Raw genomic sequence first — 20,205 nt, 5'->3', positions numbered from 1 at the left:
GCTCTCATTCAGATGCTCAGTGGTCTTATTTTACAGCCCTCTTAGGCCTTACTGGCCCAGGGGAAAAGTGGCTCTGACAAGAAATTCAACTAGGGAATCTTGCATGGTGACAGGCTTATCACTAAGATATTTGAGATGATAAAGATATTTCTGTTTTTAAATTGCTTTCCTTCCCTCAGAGAAAACCATCAGGGTGTTTGTTCTTAAACAGTTTATTTATTTTATCTCAGGCTTGTTTAAATCTCTGCTGTGCAAGTTAGATGTGTGGCTTTCTGGGGTATCTGAGATCCCTAAGGCTGTGTAATATGCCCACACATCAGCCTGATCTCTTTAGGGACAGGTTGATCTGATGTATATGGAAACAAGCCATCTGCTCTGCAGACAGGAGCTATGAAGCTGCTTGGGGGATTGAGTTCATTGATAAGTAAGTAGTGCTACTCCCAGTTCTAGCCCTATCCTTCTTCATTGGCAGTCCACAAAATGATTGCAGTGCAAAGTCTGTAGCAGGCTTCATGTCTGACTCCAATGAGGGGAAAGGGAAGGTTCCAGGACTAGGTTGTTCTATTATTAAAAAGCAGAAGCAGCTTCAGCTGCTGGAGACTGGGGACTACTCCTATCCGGAGACTGGGGCAATTGGAAAAGCTGTTCTCCATGTGTGGTGGGGGAGAACCCTCTCTCACATGGTTGTTGAAGGAGGCTCTCTGTCCAAGCTTTATTTGCCTTTTCACACCAGCATTACATTATTCACTCATATTAAATGTGTGATCCGCTAGAAAGGCTAGACCCTTTTCTGCAGTACTTCTGCCTAGCCAGTTATTCCCCATTTTATATTTGATTTTTCCTTCCTAAGCATAGTATTTTGCATTGTCATTATTGAATTTCACTTTTAATTTCAGACCAATTCTTCAGTTCATCAAGATCATTTGAATTCTAATCCTATCCTCCAAAGTGCTTGCAACCCCTCCCAGTTTGGTATCATCAGTAAATTCTATAAATATGTTCTTGTAACACATTGCTGGGAATACCGACAGCTGGGAGCCACTGTTACCTCTCTGCCTGAGCAAGAGTGAGTTTTGCTGGTGATTAGACTGTGTGTCAGCTCCCTGCCACACCAGAATCCATCACCAGCAAACTCCTTAAGGGCTCTCCTGGCCCAAGCCTTGCCTAGCAGGTAACAATCAGTGAACTCCAGACACCAAACTCCGCAGATATGTTTCTCTGCAGTGCATTGCCCCTGCCATTGTGCATTCACAGAAGATGTTGAGTTCACTGTTCAGTACATCACTGCTCATTAATTTAACTGGGGTACATATAGCCTTCCCTTCAAACAAAGCACTGAATTGGTTTATAGTAAAAGTATACAAAAGAGCCCTGATTAAGTGATACCAAGTAAAAGGGATCAAGATAGAGATGTCACAAGCAAATACAAGTGAAAACATGCATCCAAAAGTCTAAAACTTAATCTAGCAAAATACAGTCTTTGTTCTAGATGGTTTCTCTCACCACCATCTCCGTTCCAGCTTTTACTGGCCAGCCTGGCTAGGACCTATCACAGAGATCAAATTGTTTGGTTTCTTTGTCTCCTAAGGCAGAGGATAAAGATAATCTCTCTCGCTCTCTCTCTCTCCTCCTTATATCCCCAAAGGGATATTTTTGTCTTATAAGTCAGGAAGGTCACCGGGGGATTCAGTCTCCTCTGCAGTCCGGGGGATTCGGTCTCCTGTCTGGGGTGAAGAAGCCCTATTAATTATCTGCATCTCAGGTTCAGGATCTGGATAGGCCCTGCTGGTTTAGCTTGATGGCTTTGTTTACTGCTAATTGAGGTAAACCCATATTCCTTTGTCTGGGACAGACCTGTTTATCACTTTTACCTAGGCTAGGCTATCTGGCCTTAAACAAGTTAGTAACATCATAGTAAGGGAATTCATAACTCACATATAATGTTAACATACGCATTTTACAATGATATTAATAATCAGCATGTTAGCTTTCACATGACACCTCACAAAGCATAATTTGTACAATTATTATTACGGTAGTGTGTATGCTGTGAATACATGGGTGCCTAGCATCACAACGCTCAACTCCATCAAAGTAATTAATGAAAATATTCAATAGTAGTCAACCGAGGACAGACCCCTGCAGGACCCCACTTGATATGCCCTCCCAGTTTGACAGAAAACCATTAATAAGTACTCTTTTAGAATGGTCTTTCAATCAGTTGTGAACCCACCTTAGAGTAATTTCATCTAGACCATATTTTCCTAGTTTGTTTACGAGAATGTCATAGGGGAATGTGTCAAAAGCTTACTAACATCCAGGAATATCAAATCTACTGCTTCCCCCATCCGTTACCTCGTCAAGAAGGAAATAAGATTGATTTGGCATGATTTGTAATTCACAAATCCATATTGACTATTACTTACCACCTAATTATCCTCCAGGTTTGAACAAACTGATTGTTTAATAATTTGTTCCAGTATCTTTCCAGATATCAAAGTTAGGTTGACTGGTCTATAATTCCCCATATCCTCCTTTTCTTCCCTTTTGAAGATAAGAAATGTTTGCCCTTCTCCAGTGTGTTGGGCCTCACTTGTCCTCCACAAGTTCTCAAAGATACTCTCCAATGAATAGTTCAAAGATTGCTTTAGCTATTTCTGTAAGTACTCTAGGGTCAAATTCATCAGGCCCTGTGGATGTAAATACATCTAACCCAGCTAAACAGCCTTTAACTTGTTCTTTCTGTGTTTTGGCCTGGGATCCTGCCCCCGGTTGTTGTTGTTAATTGAGTTAAGCATCTGATTACCATTAACAGTTTTAGTGATGAATGAAACCAAAAATGACAGGTTTCAGAGTAGCAGCCTGTCAAGTTTCCTTCCCCACTCTGAACTCTAGGGTACAGATGTGGGGACCTGCAGGAAAACCCCCTAAGCTTATTTTTACAAGCTTAGGTTAAAACTTCCCCAAGGTATAAACTATTTTACCTTTTGCCCTTGGATTTTATTGCTGCCACCACCAAGCATCTAACAAACATATAACAGGGAAAGAGCCCTCTTGGAAACGTCTTTCCCCCCCAAAAATCCTCCCCAAACCCTACACCCCCTTTCCTGGGGAAGGCTTGATAAAAATCCTCACCAATTTGCATAGGTGAACACAGACCCAAACCCTTGGATCTTAAGAACAATGAAAAAGCAATCAGGTTCTTAAAAGAAGAATTTTAATTGAAGAAAAAAAGCAAAAGAATCACCTCTGTAAAATCAGGATGGCAAATACCTTACAGGGTAATCAGATTCAAAACATAGAGAATCCCTCTAGGCAAAACTTTAAGTTACAAAAAGACACAAAAACAGGAATATACATTCCAATCAGCACAGCTTATTTTATCAGCCATTTAAACAAACAGAATCTAATGCATATCTAGCTAGATTACTTACTAAGTACTAAGACTCCATTCCTTTTCTGGTCCCGGCAAAAGCATTACACAGACAGAGAGAACCTTTGTTTCTCCTACCCTCCAGCTTTGAAAGTATCTTGTCTCCTCATTGGTCATTTTGGTCAGGTGCCAGGGCGGTTATCCTAGCTTCTTAACCCTTCACAGGTGAAAGGGTTTTTCCTCTGGCCAAGAGGGATGTTAAAGGGATGTTCCCTTTATATTTTTGACATACCCCCCAAATCACAGATAGGATGAAACGCTGGCTGTGATTTCTTCCTGGAGCTCTAGGAGAAAACAGAGTTAATAAGACACATGCACTTCTAAATATATGACCAAGTATATAAAGACTAACAATATTTTCCACCTCTCAAGGACGATTTTAACCAGTTGATTCTGGGAAACTTTCATGGGAGAGTGCATCAGCCACTTTGTTAGAAGCTCCTGAGATGTGTTGGATGTCGAAATCAAAATCTTGGAGAGCTAAACTGCACCAAATAAGTTTTTTGTTACTTCCTGCGGCGGTACAAAGCCACTGTAGCGCAGCACGGTCGGTTTGCAGGTGGAAACGCCATCCCCAAACATATGGGTGTAGTTTTTCCAGAGTGTAGACAATGGCGTAACATTCTTTTTCACTGACTGACCAGTTGCTTTCCCTCTCAGACAGCTTCTTGCTGAGAAACACTACAGGGTGGAATTCTTGATCTGGTCCTTCCTGCATTAAATCTGTTCCTACACCACACTCGGACGCATCTGTGGTTACTAGGAACGGTTTGTCAAAGTCTGGGGCCCTTAGTACAGGGTCAGACATGAGTGTCAATTTAAGCTGGTTAAGGGTCTTCTGACACTCTTCGGTCCACTGAACAGCATTTGGCTGTTTCTTTTTGGTTAGGTCTGTCAGTGGGGCGGCGATTTGGCTGTATTGAGATACAAATCGCCTGTAATAACCAGCCACGCCTAAGAATGATTGAACCTGTTTCTCTGACTTTGGGACAGACCACTTTTGGATAGCATCCACTTTGGCTTGTAGGGGGCTGAGAGTTCCTTGACCCACCTGGTGTCCAAGGTAAGTCACTCTGTTTAGGCCTATTTGACACTTCTTAGCCTTAACAGTTAGTCCTGCCTCCCTTATGCGCTCAAGGACTTTTTGTAGATGTTCCAGGTGTTCTGCCCAGGAATCCAAAAATATGGCTACATCGTCAAGGTAGGTGACTGCATATTCTCCTAATCCCACTAGGAGACCATCTACAAGTCTTTGGAAAGTGGCAGGGGCATTTCGCAGCCCGAAAGGGAGTACATTAAATTCATACAGCCCGAGATGTGTGGTGAAGGCTGACCTTTCCTTGGCGGATTCATCTAGCGGTACCTGCCAGTACCCCTTGGTTAAGTCCAAGGTAGAGATGAACTGGGCCCGTCCCAGTTTCTCTAATAGTTCATCTGTGTGTGGCATTGGATAGTTGTCTGGGCGAGTTACAGCATTTAGCTTATGGTAGTCCACGCAAAAATGTATCTCCCCATCTGGTTTGGGAACTAGAACCACTGGAGATGCCCATGCACTGCCAGAGGGGCAGATTACACCCAGCTGTAACATATCCTGGATCTCCCCTTCTATAGCAGTTTTAGCTTGAGGAGACACCCGGTAAGGTTGGACTTTAGTTGGGTGAGCATTACCTGTGTCAATGGAGTGGTATGCCCGTTGAGTCAGTCCTGGGGTGGCTGAGAACGTCGGCGCGTAGCTAGTGCACAACTCCTTGATCTGCTGTCACTGTGTATGCCCAAGGGTCATGGAGAGGTTCAACTCTTCCATGCCACCAGCACTTTTCCCTTCGTAGTAGACACCTTCAGGCCACTCAGCGTCATCCTTTCCCTGGGCTGTAAACTGACAAACCTTTAATTCTCTGGAATAAAAGGGCTTTAGAGAATTAATATGGTACACCTTAGGCTTTTGGTTTGAGGTGGGGAATGCTATGAGATAATTAACAGCTCCCAGGTGCTCCTGGACCATGAATAGCCCTTCCCACGACAATTCCATTTTATGGGCCTGGAGCGCCTTTAAGACCATGACCTGGTCCCTTACTTTGAAGGAACGCTCTCTGACATGTTTATCATACCAGGCTTTTTGCTCCTTTTGAGCATCCTGTAAGTTTTCTCTAGCAAGGGCTAAAGAGGTTCGGAGGGTGTTTTGTAGGTTGGTTACAAAGTCCAGAATGTTAGTTCCTGGAGAAGGTGTAAATCCCTCCCATTGCTGCTTCACCAACTGTAATGGCCCCTTAACCTCGCGGCCATATACGAGTTCAAATGGTGAAAACCCTGAACTGGGATGTGGTACAGCTCTGTAGGCAAAGAGCAACTGCTGCAACACTAGGCAAAGAGCAGCTGCTGCAACACTAGGTCCCAATCATTGGAGTGCTCATTTATGAATTTACGTATCATGGCCCCCAAAGTCCCATTAAATTTCTCCACCATGCCATTTGTTTGATGGTGGTAAGGAGTGGCAACCAAGTGATTTACCCCATGAGCTTCCCAAAGGCTTTCCATAGTTCCTGCCAGGAAATTAGTCCCTGCATCTGTGAGGATGTCGGAGGGCCAACCTACCCTGGCAAAAATGCCTGCTAATGCCTGGCACACACTTTTAGCCCTGGTGTTGCTCAGAGCTACTGCTTCTGGCCATCAGGTGGCAAAATCCATGAAAGTCAGTATGTACTGCTTTCCTCTGTGTGTCTTTTTCGGAAAAGGACTCAGAATATCTACAGCTACTCGCTGAAATGGAACTTCAATGATGGGGAGTGGCTGGAGAGGGGCTTTGACCTGGTCTTGGGGTTTTCCCACTCTTTGGCATACCTCACAAGACTGGACATAGGTAGAAACATCCTTGCCCATTCCCTCCCAGGGGAATGACCCCCCCAAACGGTCTTTGGTCCTGTTCACCCCAGCATGGCCACTAGGGTGATCATGGGCTAAGCTCAAGAGCTTGAGCTGGTACTTAGTTGGAACTACCAACTGTCTCTGAGGATGCCAGTCTTCCTGATGTCCACCAGAAAGTTTCCTTGTATAAAAGTCCTCTTTCTACAAAAAACCTGGATCGATTAGAAGAGCTGAGAGGCGGTGGGTTGCTCCGTGCTGCCATCCAAGCTCTCTGGAGGCTTTCATCTGCTTCCTGTTCGATCTGGAACTGTTCCCTTGATGCTGGAGACTTCAGTTCCTCATTGGATTGTGGACCTAGGCTTGGTCCCTCTGGAAGCGATGTAGGGATGGGGCTGCTTCCGCTGACTGTGAATCGCTCTCTGCTGGTGCACTATGTTGGGGTTCAGGCTCCGGCTGAGCCTCTTGTGTAGGATTATCGGCTGCTGCCGGTTCAGGTTTGGTGGGGCCCTCTGGTGTTGGGGTTGCAAGTACTGGATTCAGTGCTGGCAATGGGTCTGGTGCTGGTTGTTCCACCGGTTCCGGTTCCGGGACTTGTTCCTTCTGGGTCTCTGGGACTGGATCCACTACTGCTGTTGCAGACATTGGCTTGGGGTCCGGGTCCACCTCTGACCAGGTCCTGGTAGAAGTTTCCGGAACAGACCTAGGCGTGACGGCTTGTTTAGCCTGGCTGCGGATGACATTCCCACCCTCTTGGCTAGCTTCACATGATTGGCCAAGTCTTCCCCCAACAGCATGGGGATGGGATAATCATCATAGACTGCAAAAGTCCACGTTCCTGACCAGCCCTTGTACTGGACAGGCAACTTGGCTGTCGGCAAATTGAAAGAGTTGGACTTGAAGGGTTGAATCGTCACTTGGATCTCTGGGTTAATTAAATGGAAGCATGGATAGCTGACACCTGTGCTCCAATGACCCTCCACGCGGTGACCTTCTTCCCGCCCACACTCACAGTTTCCCTCCGCTCCGAGGCTATCTGGGAGGTATCTGGGCCTGAGGACCTCTGGTGTGATTTCAGTGCAATGAACTGTAATCTGTTGGGGTTCTTGGGGCAGTTGGCCTTTACATGCCCCAGCTCGTTACATTTAAAACACTGTCCAGCTGACGGGTCACTGGGGCGAGGTGGTTTTCTGGAGAATGGTGTGGCGGGACGATAAGGTGGCTGGAGGGTTCCTTGGGGGGTAGTTGGGGCCTTGGGCTGCCCCGGTAGTAGGGTGTGGTCTAAGGTTGTCCCTTCTGGTATCCGCTCCAACTGCAACCAGTTTTTTTCTTTTCTGCCACCTCCACCCATTTGGCTCCAATCTCCCCCACCTCGATTACAGTTTTGGACTTCCCATCTAGGATGTATCTTTCTATTTCCTCAGGAACACCCTCTAAGAACTGCTCCATTTGCATTAGGAAGGGCAAATCTACTGGAGATTTAACACTTGCTCCCGATATCCAGGCATCCCAATGTGGTAGGCATGTCGGGTAAATGACACGTCTGGTTTCCACCTTAGGGCTCTGAACTGCAGACTGGAATGCTCGGGTGTTAGCCCCATTCTGATTCTCGCCTTGGTTTTAAACAGTTCATACTGGTTCATGTGGTCCTTAGGCATTTCAGCCGCCACCTCAGCTAAGGGTCCACCGAGCTGCGTCTGCAGCTCTACCATGTATTGGTCTGTAGAGATGCTGTACCCAAGGCAGGCCCTTTTGAAGTTTTCTAAGAAGGCCTCGGTATCATCGCCTGCCTTGTAGGTGGGGAATTTTCTGGGATGGGAAGTGGTACCTGAAGAAGGATTGCTAGGGTTTGTTGGTATATTCTGCTGAGCCTTTGCCTTCTCCATCTCCATCTCCAGTGCATGCTTCCTCTCTTTTTCCTTCTCTTCCAGTTCTTTGTCCCTTGCCTCCATTGCTCTCCTGTGGGCAGCCTCTTGGTTCTTTTCTACCTCCATAGCTCTCTTGGTTTTTTTCTGCCTCTTTCGCTGCCTCCATTTCTTTGTCCTTTGCCTTCATAGCTCTCCTGTGGGCAGCTTCTAGGGCTTTTTCTGCCTCTTTCACTGCCTCCAGTCTGGTTAACTCCAATTTGTGTTATGTCTTGGTTTCTGTCATGTTTGCCTCTCTGTTTTTAACTAACTTTACACCCTAAAGTTAGAAATAAAACAAACAAAAAACTTGGCTTGTAAAATTTTGCTCTGCTGTAACCGGATACCTATGTTCTCTGATAGTGATTGTCAGCCTACAGAAAAATCCTTAAAAAAAAACAAAAAAAACCCAAAAAACCCCCAAAAACTTAACACCTTTGTCTCCAGGCAAATAGACGGAAAACCCCTCTAGTTGCTCTTAGGTTAAAAAAAAAAAAACAACACTTCAAGTCTGTGAAGACTTGTGAATTTCCCTGCAGGAGGTTAACTACCCTGCCCTTAGGTAGAGAGAACTCCAGCTCACCAAAGACAATTCCCTTTTGTCTCTGCTCTGGCCCCCAATCAGAGACAAAAAGAAAACTAACTGCTTTCAGCTCAAAACCTGCTTTCCAGCAGCCCAAAGGGAAAAAAAAATCCTTTTAAAATCTGTGCTTCTGGTTCAAAAAATCAAAATGATTTCAAGTTAATCCCACCGCTCTGCCACCATGTCAAGGTTCCTTCCCCACTCTGAACTCTAGGGTACAGATGTGGGGACCTGCAGGAAAACACCCTAAGCTTATTTTTATAAGCTTAGGTTAAAACTTCCCCAAGGTACAAACTATTTTACCTTTTGCCCTTGGACTTTATTGCTGCCACCACCAAGCATCTAACAAACATATAACAGGGAAAGAGCCCTCTTGGAAACGTCTTTCCCTCCAAAAAATCCTTCCCAAACCCTACACCCCCTTTCCTGAGGAAGGTTTGATAAAAATCTTCACCAATTTGCATAGGTGAACACAGACCCAAACCCTTGGATAACAATGAAAAAGCAATCAGCTTCTTAAAACAAGAATTTTAATTGAAGAAAAAAGCAAAAGAATCACCTCTGTAAAATCAGGGTGGTAAATACCTTACAGGGTAATCAGATTCAAAACAGAGAATCCCTCTAGGCAAAACCTTAAGTTACAAAAAGACACAAAAACAGGAATATACATTCCATTTAGCACAGCTTATTTTATCAGCCATCTAAACAAAACAGAATCTAACGCATATCTAGCTAGATCACTTACTAAGTTCTAAGACTGCATTCCTTTTCTGTTACCGGGAAAAGCATCACACAGATAGAAAGAGCCTTTGTTTCTCCCCGCCCCCCTCCAGCTTTGAAAGTATCTTCTCTCCTCATTGGTCCTTTTGGTCTGGTGCCAGCGAGGTTATCCTAGCTTCTTAACCCTTTACCGGTGAAAGGGTTTTTCCTCTGGCCAGGAGGAATTTTCCCTTTATATTTATGACACAGCCGCAAAAAGAAAAGGAGTACTTGTGGCACCTTAGAGACTAACAAATTTATTTGAGCATAAGCTTTCGTGAGCTACAGCTCACTTCATTGGATGCATTCTGTGGAAAATACAGTGGGGAGATTTATATACACAGAGAACATGAAACAATGGGTGTTACCATACACACTATAACAAGAGTGATCAGGTAAGGTGAGCTATTACCAGCAGGAGAGCGGGGGGTGGGGGAAAAGTGGACACTACGGTGCTAATAAGGTGAGGCCATTTCCAGCAGTTGACAAGAACGTCTGAGGAACAGCCGGGGGGAGGAGGGTTTTACTTTACCAGTCCAGACAAGAGATCCACTTCCAGGATAGTCACATAAACACTATCCTATACCGGAAACCTACTGACCGCTATGCCTACCTACATGCCTCCAGCTTTCATCCAGACCACACCACACGATCCATGGTCTACAGCCAAGCTCTACGATACAACCGCATTTGCTCCAACCCCTCAGATAGAGACAAACACCTACAAGATCTCTATCAAGCATCCTTACAACTACAATACCCACCTGCAGAAGTGAAGAAACGGATGGACAGAGCCAGAAGAGGACCCAGAAGTTACCTACTACAGGACAGGCCCAACAAAGAAAATAACAGAACGCCACTAGCCGTCACCTTCAGCCCCTGACTAAAACCTCTCCAATGCATCATCAAGGATCTACAACCTATCCTGAAGGACGACCCATCAGTCTCACAGATCTTGGGAGACAGGCCAGTCCTTGCTTATAGACAGCCCCCCAACCTGAAGCAAATACTCACCAGCAACCACACAACAGAACCACTAACCCAGGAACCTATCCTTGCAACAAAGCCCGTTGCCAACCGTGTCCACATATCTATTCAGGGGACACCATCGTAGCGACTAATCACATCAGCCACACTATCACAGGCTTGTTCACCTGCACATCTACCAATGTGATATATGCTATCTTGTGCCAGCAATGCCCCTCTGCCATGTATATTGGCCAAACTGGACAGTCTCTACGTAAAAGAATAAATGGACACAAATCAGACGTCAAGAATTATAACATTCAAAAACAAGTTGGAGAACACTTCAATCTCTTTGGTCACTCGATTACAGACCTAAAAGTAGCAATTCTTCAACAAAAAAACTTCAAAAACAGACTCCAAGGAGAGACTGCTGAATTGGAATTAATTTGCAAACTGGATACAATTAACTTAGGCTTGAATAAAGACTGGGAGTAGATGGGTCATTACACAAAGTAAAACTATTTCCCCATGTTTATCTCCCCCCCTCCCCGTTTCTCAGATGTTCTTGTTAGGTGCTGGAAATGGCCCACCTTGATTATCACTACAAAAGGTTCCTCCCCGCCTCCTGCTCGTAATAGCTCACCTTACCTGATCATTCTCATTACAGTGTGTATGGTAACACCCATTGTTTCATGTTCTCTGTGTATATAATCTCCCCACTGTATTTTCCACTGAATGCATCCAATGAAGTGAGCTGTAGCTCACGAAAGCTTATGCTCGAATAAATTTGTTAGTCTGTAAGGTGCCACAAGTCCTCCTTTTCTTACTTTTTTTTTAAACCAAAAAGGCATTCAACACATCAGCTTTGTCTGTTTCATCCATTATTTTCTCTCCTTCCCCATTAAGTAATAGACATATACTGTCCTGTGTCTCTCTCACTTCTGCTTTTTTCAGATTTCCAGTATTATTATCTATAGGTGCAAAAATCCACCTTTGCTGCTCAGCAGGCAGCCAGCAGCTGAAATTGACAAGCAAGAGTTTTAGTTCACAGATGCTGCCAGAGTTTTTGTTCCCGTTTCCATAGAAACTGAGGCCATATTGATGAAAATATGGTGTTTTTAATGACTATTTTATAATTTTCACATACCCAGGTTTACCATTCCGACATTCTCTTCCAAAACTCTATTATTTCATGCTTATTAAGTACGTTCTTTCTAACACCATGTTTGACTTACTTTTTAAGTAGTTAGACTAAAAAGCTTACTGTGGATTTTACTTTGCATAGCAATTCCCAATTCTTACAATGTTGAGGTTACTTTGCTGAATGTAAGAAAAACACAAACCCTTTTGATTGCTGTTCTACCAGTAGTTATCTTTTTGCACAAGTATTTAGAGCTTTTAAAAGTCAGCTCAGATAAAACATAAAATAATATTTCAAATAGTAAATTATCTGACATTTAAAGAGGTCTCTGCATTTTGTTGCATTAAAATCTGCTGTTTGTTAGGAATGTTTGTGATACTCACCTGTAAACTACACCACCAGATGACAGGGCATAAACGAATAAACCGATTCGTCAAAAATGACCTCACTTATATTACCACATAAATGCTACTGGAAAGCATTTTCTCCAACTAATGCACATTATTTTCATTTTAAAAGTATTAGTCACAAGCATTATTTTTCCAACATGCCATGCAGTTAAAAATATAAACCTTTAGGTCTGAACATTTATGAAGAGGCATCCCCTTATGAAGCATGCAAAAGAAAAGCAGCAGAATGTTTAAAATAAAAAGATCGGGTGTGGGGAACATTTCAAAGCATTTAATTGAGAATGCTACAGAAATTCTAGCTATTTAGCAATGCCCCCATATTCACAATGTATTTTAACTTAACCAAAAGAAATAATTCATACCTCACCAAGTGAATAATAGCGTCTTGGAATCTGGGAGTCTGGATAGATGTTTTCTAGGTACCATGAAAAGGGTTTACACTTCAGATTTTCTCTTAGTGCTTTTCTGACTGACACATCACCATAATCCACTTTGACAACACCTGGAATTTTTCAGAGAAATACATAATCAATGTATAGTATTCTATACAGCCACACAAAAATGTCACTGATCATTTTATCATTTTCTAATTCTTATAATTATAGATCGACAAGATACAATTGTATGTAGCAGCTGTTACAACACTGATATTTTTGCTGCCATCCACTTTAGGAAATGAAGGGCTAATAAAAACAATATTTGTTCTATTTATAATTTGCTAATATGGAAAAATATAGCCATACAAATGTCTTGGTTCCCATGTTGGATAGTTAATTACATATGGCATGAAATATTATTAATTTACTATCTCAGAATCAAAATTAAATTTGAACTAACCTAAATGACTGAAATCAATATCAATTTATCCAGCTTCATTTTATATAAAAGATTTCAATGCAGATTATTTTAAGTGCTACGGTTTTCTTTTGCTTTAGTTTACCAGTGGTTCTATGTGCTTTGATTTTCTAAGAAAGAAAGAAAAAAATAGCCATCTAATTTTTAAGTACAGATTTAAAAGGCATCTTGCTGGGGTTTTAAAATTTAACTAATTGTTTTGAGAAAAATAACTTGAAAGGAAGATGGATTATTTTATCAAACCCTCAAAAATTAGTTCATTGTCTTTAAAAAGTTGACCAACTGTCATAAAGAACCCACTGTCTTATTACAAGTATGGAAGTAACAGTGCTGCTTTTTTCAATCAATTTTGTTATTTCTATGGGAGAAAATCCTGCCTTTCTTTTCCGCTACTCTATGGGTGCATGCACTGAGAACTAATGCTCCACACCTGCAACATAACAACCAGCACAAGCTGGTGCAGACAGTCTCATAATTTGCTCTTGTTATAAACCAACAGCAAATTACTACCCCTTGGAACAAGAGAAACAAGGAGGAGATTGTGCCTTAAAGAGGTGTCCCAGAGGCACAATGCCTTCTGGTGCTACTGTGGCATGGTGCAGTGTACACATTGCCCCTTACTCACGGATGAGCCTAAAGGCACAGTCAAGTGCTAATATCTGTTCATTAAAATAAACACAATCACTATACAATCTGCTTTTCTACTCTATGATCTTTCTTTCTGCTTACAGTCAATATATGCTCAGAAAGTCATGTTCTCAGCAATCTAATTTGCATCTTATTTCCATTTTTCTGGTTATAGGATTTGACATTGCTATTGTCATTCACAGAAGTTATAACACAAGAAAGTGATTTCAATGGTTGTGGGATAAATTAACATTCCTACTTCTTAAATTTTACACTTTTATGTTTGCAATCTAAATCTGGTTGTTATTATTCATTCTCCCCTCTCCCTTTGTGTTTGACTGTTTCTAAAGGACTTCTCTGGAAAGAAAAGAACGGACCAATATACTGACAGGTTCTCTGGAAAATATACAGGTCCCAATTTCTTCTCTCTGTTACATCTATGTAAATCCAAAGTAATTCAATTGATTCATTTACTACAGGATAATAAGAAATCAATAAGATGAAATTCAATAAAGACAAGTGCAATGTACTACACTTAGGAAGGAAAAAAATCAAATGCACAAACACAAAATGGGAAATAACAGGCTAGGCAGCAGTACTGCAGAGAAACATCTAGAGGTTATAATGGATCACAAATTGAATATGAGCCAATAATGTAATGCTATTGCAAAAAAGGCAAATGTCAATATAGGGTAGTATTAACAGGAGTGTCATATGCAAGAGGCGGGAGACAATTGTTCCATTCTATTTGGCACTGGTGATACCTCAGCCAGAGATCTGTGTCCAGTTTTGGGTGGTATAGTTTAAGAAAGATGTGGACAAACAGAGTACAGAGGACAGCAACAAAAATAAGAGGTTTAGAAGACATGACCTGTGAGGAAAGGCCAAAAAAAAATTCATATTTAGTCTAGAGAACAAAAGGCTGAGGGGGAACCTGATACAGACTTCCAATACGTAAAAAGTTCTTATAAAGAGGATTGTGATCAATTGGCCTCTATGTCCACAGAGGGTAGAAGTGGTAGTAATTGGCTTAGTTGGCAGTAAGGGAGATCTGGGTAGATATTAGGAAAAAAAACCTCTCTCTTTGTAAGGACAGGTAATCTCTGGAACATGTTATGTAGGGACGCTGTGGAGTCCCCGTCATTGGGGCGTTTTAAGACTGGTTAGACAGACAATGGTCAGGGATGGTCTAGGTATACTTAATCTTGCCTCAGCATTGGGAGATGAACTAGATGACTTCTGGAGGTCCCTTCTAGCTGTGCATTTTTATGACGCTAAGATCAATGTAATTATTCAGTGAAACTGACAGCAGAATTTGTTCCACTGCTGCTAAACAGCTATACTGTTTCCTGAGGCTCCCAGCTTTAGAATGGTTGATAGCTATTTTTTTTTTAGGTTTAGAGTTTCATGAGATAATCGATTTTAAACTCACAACATTCTAATTACCTTTGTCTCTCCCCTTTGATTTTGACATGCCTTTAGTACTGGTTATCTTGAGAGCTATTAAACACAGAATCAGTGGTGTAGACCATACAAAAGCTTGTAACCTCAGCTTTCAAATGGTATAAAGCATAGCTCTCTATTTCTAGCAGTTAATGAGAAAAAATGGCTGCCAAAAATATGCTGTAATCATGCACAAACTACCTTTCTACTTGTCAAAAACTATGTAGGGTGCCTTTCTGTGCAGAAGCTTTAGTTCCAAACTTGATAAAGCACAAGGAGATGCGGTTGACAGGCAAGTCTCTTTGCATTTGGAAAAAGAGAATGGGTCCTCGGTCTGGGGGTAATTAGCAGAAGATAAATAAAGGTTATAATCCACTACAAGATACATTTGCCTCTCAGTCACAGTCTAGATCAGGTTTTACTAAGGATAGAGATGTCTGGAGGCTGCAGTGGAAAATATTTGTAATAGAGCTCTGGCTTAAAAGAGTTTAGTTGTTCAAAAAAAGTTTTGGATAATTTCTTAAAATGAAGACAATCTGTATAAACCCAGAAAAATGAACTCTGACAATATATTAGCCATCTAATTTTTTATCTTTTGAGTTCATTAACAAAAGTGTGTTTCACAGCTACGAAAATTTTCTTGACAGTTATCTGATCATATTAATGATACACACCAATGGTAATTTTCAGTTTATACAAAAATAATCTTGCTGAGTTTGCATTACATCAGCTTTCCTATTTGTTAATACAAAGAGAAAGCCTAATCATGAACGAATGAAATAAAAAATACCTAATGTGACAGTGGAAAATTACTACTACTCTGTCTCATCTTATCTGAGAAATAACGTTCTAACTGACTTTATGGCTCACCTTTATTTGGAATAAAAAGATAAGATATTTTGTGAGGTTCAGACTTGAATGAATAAATGTTTCTATTTGTTATTTTATTTACTGTCAAAATTTAACAGCTGTTCAAAGTGATAATTACCTCATTTTTGCACGTATATTTGGAAATTAAAGAAATAAGTTTAGCATTTTGTTCGGAAAGTACTAAGGCCCGTTTTCATTCTCGACTTATCTGTTGTGAGAGTAAGTTCTATAGTCCAGGGCTAGCTCCTTTATCGTCCACTAATGAGCCTTGCTCTTCTGGTCAACACTTTCATGGTTCCAATGGAATCTACCTGGTGTGAGTAGTCATAACTGAGGAGGGAGAAGCACTCCCTCAGATACCTAGGGCCAGTTCCATGGATGGCTTCAAATGTTAGGACTGAGACCTTCCAAAGGCCTCTCTATGCAAGAGGAACCCAGTGCAGAGAGCATTGCTTGGCTGAGATGTGTTCATAGCAACCCATGTTGCTAAACTGGATTACTGAATTCTCTACCAGTTGGTGCTTTTCAGGGTGTGCTGCTTCATCCCTAGAGATAATGGGTTGGAATACTCAAACGTACAGGTCATGTAGCCAAATCTATGTCCAATAGAATGGGACAATCTCTGGTCACTTATACATGGCTATAGGTTTGTTTTTTTGCCACCGTGGTTATATTGACTTCAAGAGGGTTGTGCATGGCCATAGGGGTCCTCCCATGCAGATCAGATTGTATGACTGGGACCTAAAACAGAGGTTCTCAAACTTCTTTACAGTGTGGGATACAACTCAATAGGCAGACTGCCTCATGGATACCTTCCTTCCTATCGACCATGAGATAGCATCCATCTGGCAATGTCAGTAATTAATTATATGTAAGGGCATTAACAGATAAGAACTCAAAGCATTTCAAATGAGCTATAGTGAGCAGCACAAGAGCATGCAATACTCTGCAGACCTTCAACAAGGGATCCACAGCTCAGTTTGAGAACTGATGCACTCAAAACACAAAACAGATGAAGGGATAGGGGGAAATCCAAACAAGTAAGGTGGCCAGATGGTGGCTGGCTACATCCTACTAGTAGATTCCCATTCAAATTAAAGGAATATATAGACTGTCTCCAACTATCTCACAACTTCGCAATATTTAGTCTATTGATTTCTTCTGGATATCATGGTAGATGAACATGTACAGGAAGGATCTGAATGAGAAGGCGGTAGTCTTGTGAACCAGATACAGGTGGGTGTTCCATATGTAGGAGACAGCATGGAAGAAACCACATAAATGTCTGCAGTCAAAGCAAACAAATATATATTATGGGCCTTCTGCCCTTGATAGCATGCACATTAAGAGAGAAGTCCACATCTGAGAGCAAAATATGGCCCCAAATCTGAGTTATGACTTCAGAAACAAGGAATTTCAAGGCTTGCAAGTGTTTCTACAGCCTGTGATTACTACTCCCTTATTTAAATTAACTGTTTTATTTCAATTAGTTTACCACATTGCAGACTAACATTGAAAAATGAGGCATTAGCCACTTGAACCGATTATTTTGTTTGCAACACAACAATCTGAATCTTCATTTTTAAATAGCTGTACAATAGTATATGCTATTGTAACTGCCAATGTATTGCCCAGTTGCATTTAATTTCCTAACTATAATGCATCTGCAGAAGTGACACTACCCAGAGCAGACTGGCAATTACTGTAGCCTTTACATGTTCTCACATGGTTACTAGAAAGAAATCCACACTGTAACATTCATATATGTTTCACGGAATAAGCTTCCTGACAATCAGTCAATCTCAATAAGAAACACATTTGATGCTGACTATTGACAAACTATGCAATACAAATTGGAAAAGGAAGTATAAATGTTTTCTGATTGAAATTTGATTTCAAAAAGTTAACTGCACATCTCTTGCTATAAGAGCGGGCTGTGTATGCTATTAATTGGCTAGCAGGGGATGTTAAGCAAACACATATTGGAAACTTCTTTTTGGAAACAAAGCGTGCCATTCCTTTGATATGCCCGGGTACAAATGGGGAAGATGGAAGAGTCCTAAACATGGGTCTTAGGATAGTAATTGTGGTTGTATGCTGTTCCTTGACTGGGCAGTAGCAATATAATATTTCATCCCCTCTCAACATTTTCTACTGTCAGATATTCCACAAAGGGTGGTAGTTGTAAAAGCACACAGTGTTGGCCCAACCTTGCTACCATTGCCTTCAATGGGGAAAGAGTCAATCAACCCCAGAAGCTTTGGAAAAGCCCACCCAGAACATATGCTGAGACTGTATAAGGTACAACTGATGAGGTAATGTGCACACTGCTCAGCTTTAGAACTTTTCAACAGCTAGTCAAAAGAACAAAATCCAGTCATGATGAGAAGAGAAGTGTGTCAGGCATATAATTTTAGTACCAAAAGGAGGGAGGCTTTATATAGCCAATATCTTAACCTTTACACAGGGAAATGTGACAAGCTGACATTCTTTTCATTTTCTACTTCCTTATCAAGTTGACTTTTTTTGCAGGTTTGCCTATAATTTGTCAAAGACGACCACAATAGTCATCTAATGACAAGCATTGCCAGTTCTGCTGGCACACTTCTAGGCCTCAGGGAAAGAATGGGCCAGTCAAGGTGCATTGAAATAATGGGAAGAAGCATGCAGGCCATTCCAATGACACCATCTAATTTGAGTTATTTTAAGACCTGGAATTAAAAACAAAAAAACCCAATGACTGACTAAAGCTCATGCTGAAGAAGTGCGTGCCTATATTCTTGAGTCTACTCTAATTTTATATGCAGTATAGTTATAGCTGTGTCGGTCCCAGGATATTAGAGAGACAAGGAGCGTGAGGTAATATTTTTATTGGACGAAGAAAAATAAGAAGCTTGTGGCTCGAAAGCTTGTGTAGCTTGAAAAGCTTCTCTCTCTCGCTAACAGAAGTTGGTCCAATAAAAGATATTATATCAGCCGCCTTGTCTATCTAATTTTAGATGACAGCTACTAGTGACTGGGCTTCCACTGTACCTCTTGAAAAACTATTTGTCTGTTTAATTACACGCAGTGTTACCAAACGTTTGATTCATCATCTTACTCTCAGTCAGAACCCCTTGGACTACCCCAACAATCAATTCTTTGGTGTTTGCAGCCTTCAAATACTAATAGTCACTATAATCACTTGAGTCCTCATCTAGTCAAGTTATACTTGTTTAGCTCAATTTTTTTTGTCCTTGTCTGAATTTCCTCCTCTCTCTAGATACCATGGGGTAGTGAGATGTCTAGAAAATGTTTTTTTGTTGGAAAATGCAGATTTGATATTTCCAACACACCTCTGAACAACATACTAATCCACAGAGACTTCCCTACCAACACTACAAAAAGAAGGATTCTAGGTGGACTCCTCCTGAAGGTCGAGACAGCAGAGTGGACTTCTACATAGAGTGCTTCCACTGACGTGCACGGGCTGAAATTGTGGAAAAGCAGCATCACTTGCCCCACAACCTCAGCTGTGCACATCACTGCCATCCACAGCCTCAGAAACAACTCTGACATCATAATCAAAAAGGCTGACAAAGGAGGTGCTGTTGCCATCATGAATAGGTCAGAATATAAACAAGAGGCTGTTCGGCAGCTCTCCAACACAACTTTCTACCAGCCATTACCCTCTGATCCCACTGAGAGTTACCAAAAGAAACTACAGCATTTGCTCAAGAAACTCCCTGAAAAAGCACAAGATCAAATCCACACAGACACACCCCTGGAACTCCGACCTGGGATATTCTATCTACTACCCAAGATCCATAAACCTGGAAATCCTGGGCGCCCCATCATCTCAGGCATTGGCACCCTGACACCAGGATTGTCTGGCTATGGAGACTCCCTCCTCAGGCCCTACGCAACCAGCACTCCCAGCTACCTTCGAGACACCACTGACTTCCTGAGGAAACTACAATCCATCGGTAATCTTCCTGATAACACCATCCTGGCCACTATGGATGTAGAAGCCCTCTACACCAACATTCCACACAAAGATGGACTACAAGCCGTCAAGAACACTATCCCCGATAATGTTACGGCTAACCTGGTGGCTGAACTTTGTGACTTTGTCCTTACCCATAACTATTTTACATTTGGGGACAACGTATACCTTCAAATCAGTGGCACTGCTATGGGTACCCGCATGGCCCCACAGTAGGACAACATTTTTATGGCTGACTTAGAACAACGCTTCCTCAGCTCTTGTCCCCTAATGCCCCTACTCTACTTGTGCTATATTGATGACATCTTCATCATCTGGACCCATTGAAAAGAAGTCCTTGAGGAATTCCAACATGATTTCAACAATTTCC

The 20,205-nt window shown here is 41.8% G+C and overlaps 1 protein-coding gene across 14 annotated transcripts in view; it reads right to left on the bottom strand.

Moving 5' to 3' along the window:
• GALNT13 (polypeptide N-acetylgalactosaminyltransferase 13) overlaps positions 1–20,205 on the bottom strand; it is a 504,126-nt gene that overhangs the window by 220,974 nt on the left and 262,947 nt on the right. For all 14 annotated transcript variants that reach the window (XR_012154256.1, XR_012154250.1, XR_012154254.1 and 11 more), the window contains one exon: positions 12,418–12,557. Coding sequence is in view for 7 of the 14 variants with exons in the window: in XM_073305505.1 (XP_073161606.1) it covers positions 12,418–12,557 (140 nt within the window). In the remaining 7 variants the exon portion in view is untranslated. The remainder of the gene's footprint in view (positions 1–12,417; positions 12,558–20,205) is intronic.

Source organism: Lepidochelys kempii, chromosome 11 (genome assembly GCF_965140265.1).
Source record: "Lepidochelys kempii isolate rLepKem1 chromosome 11, rLepKem1.hap2, whole genome shotgun sequence".
In the NCBI taxonomy this organism is placed as follows: Eukaryota; Metazoa; Chordata; order Testudines; family Cheloniidae; genus Lepidochelys; species Lepidochelys kempii.
Note: the sequence above shows the minus strand (reverse complement) of the source record. Positions and strands in the feature narration are given on the sequence as shown.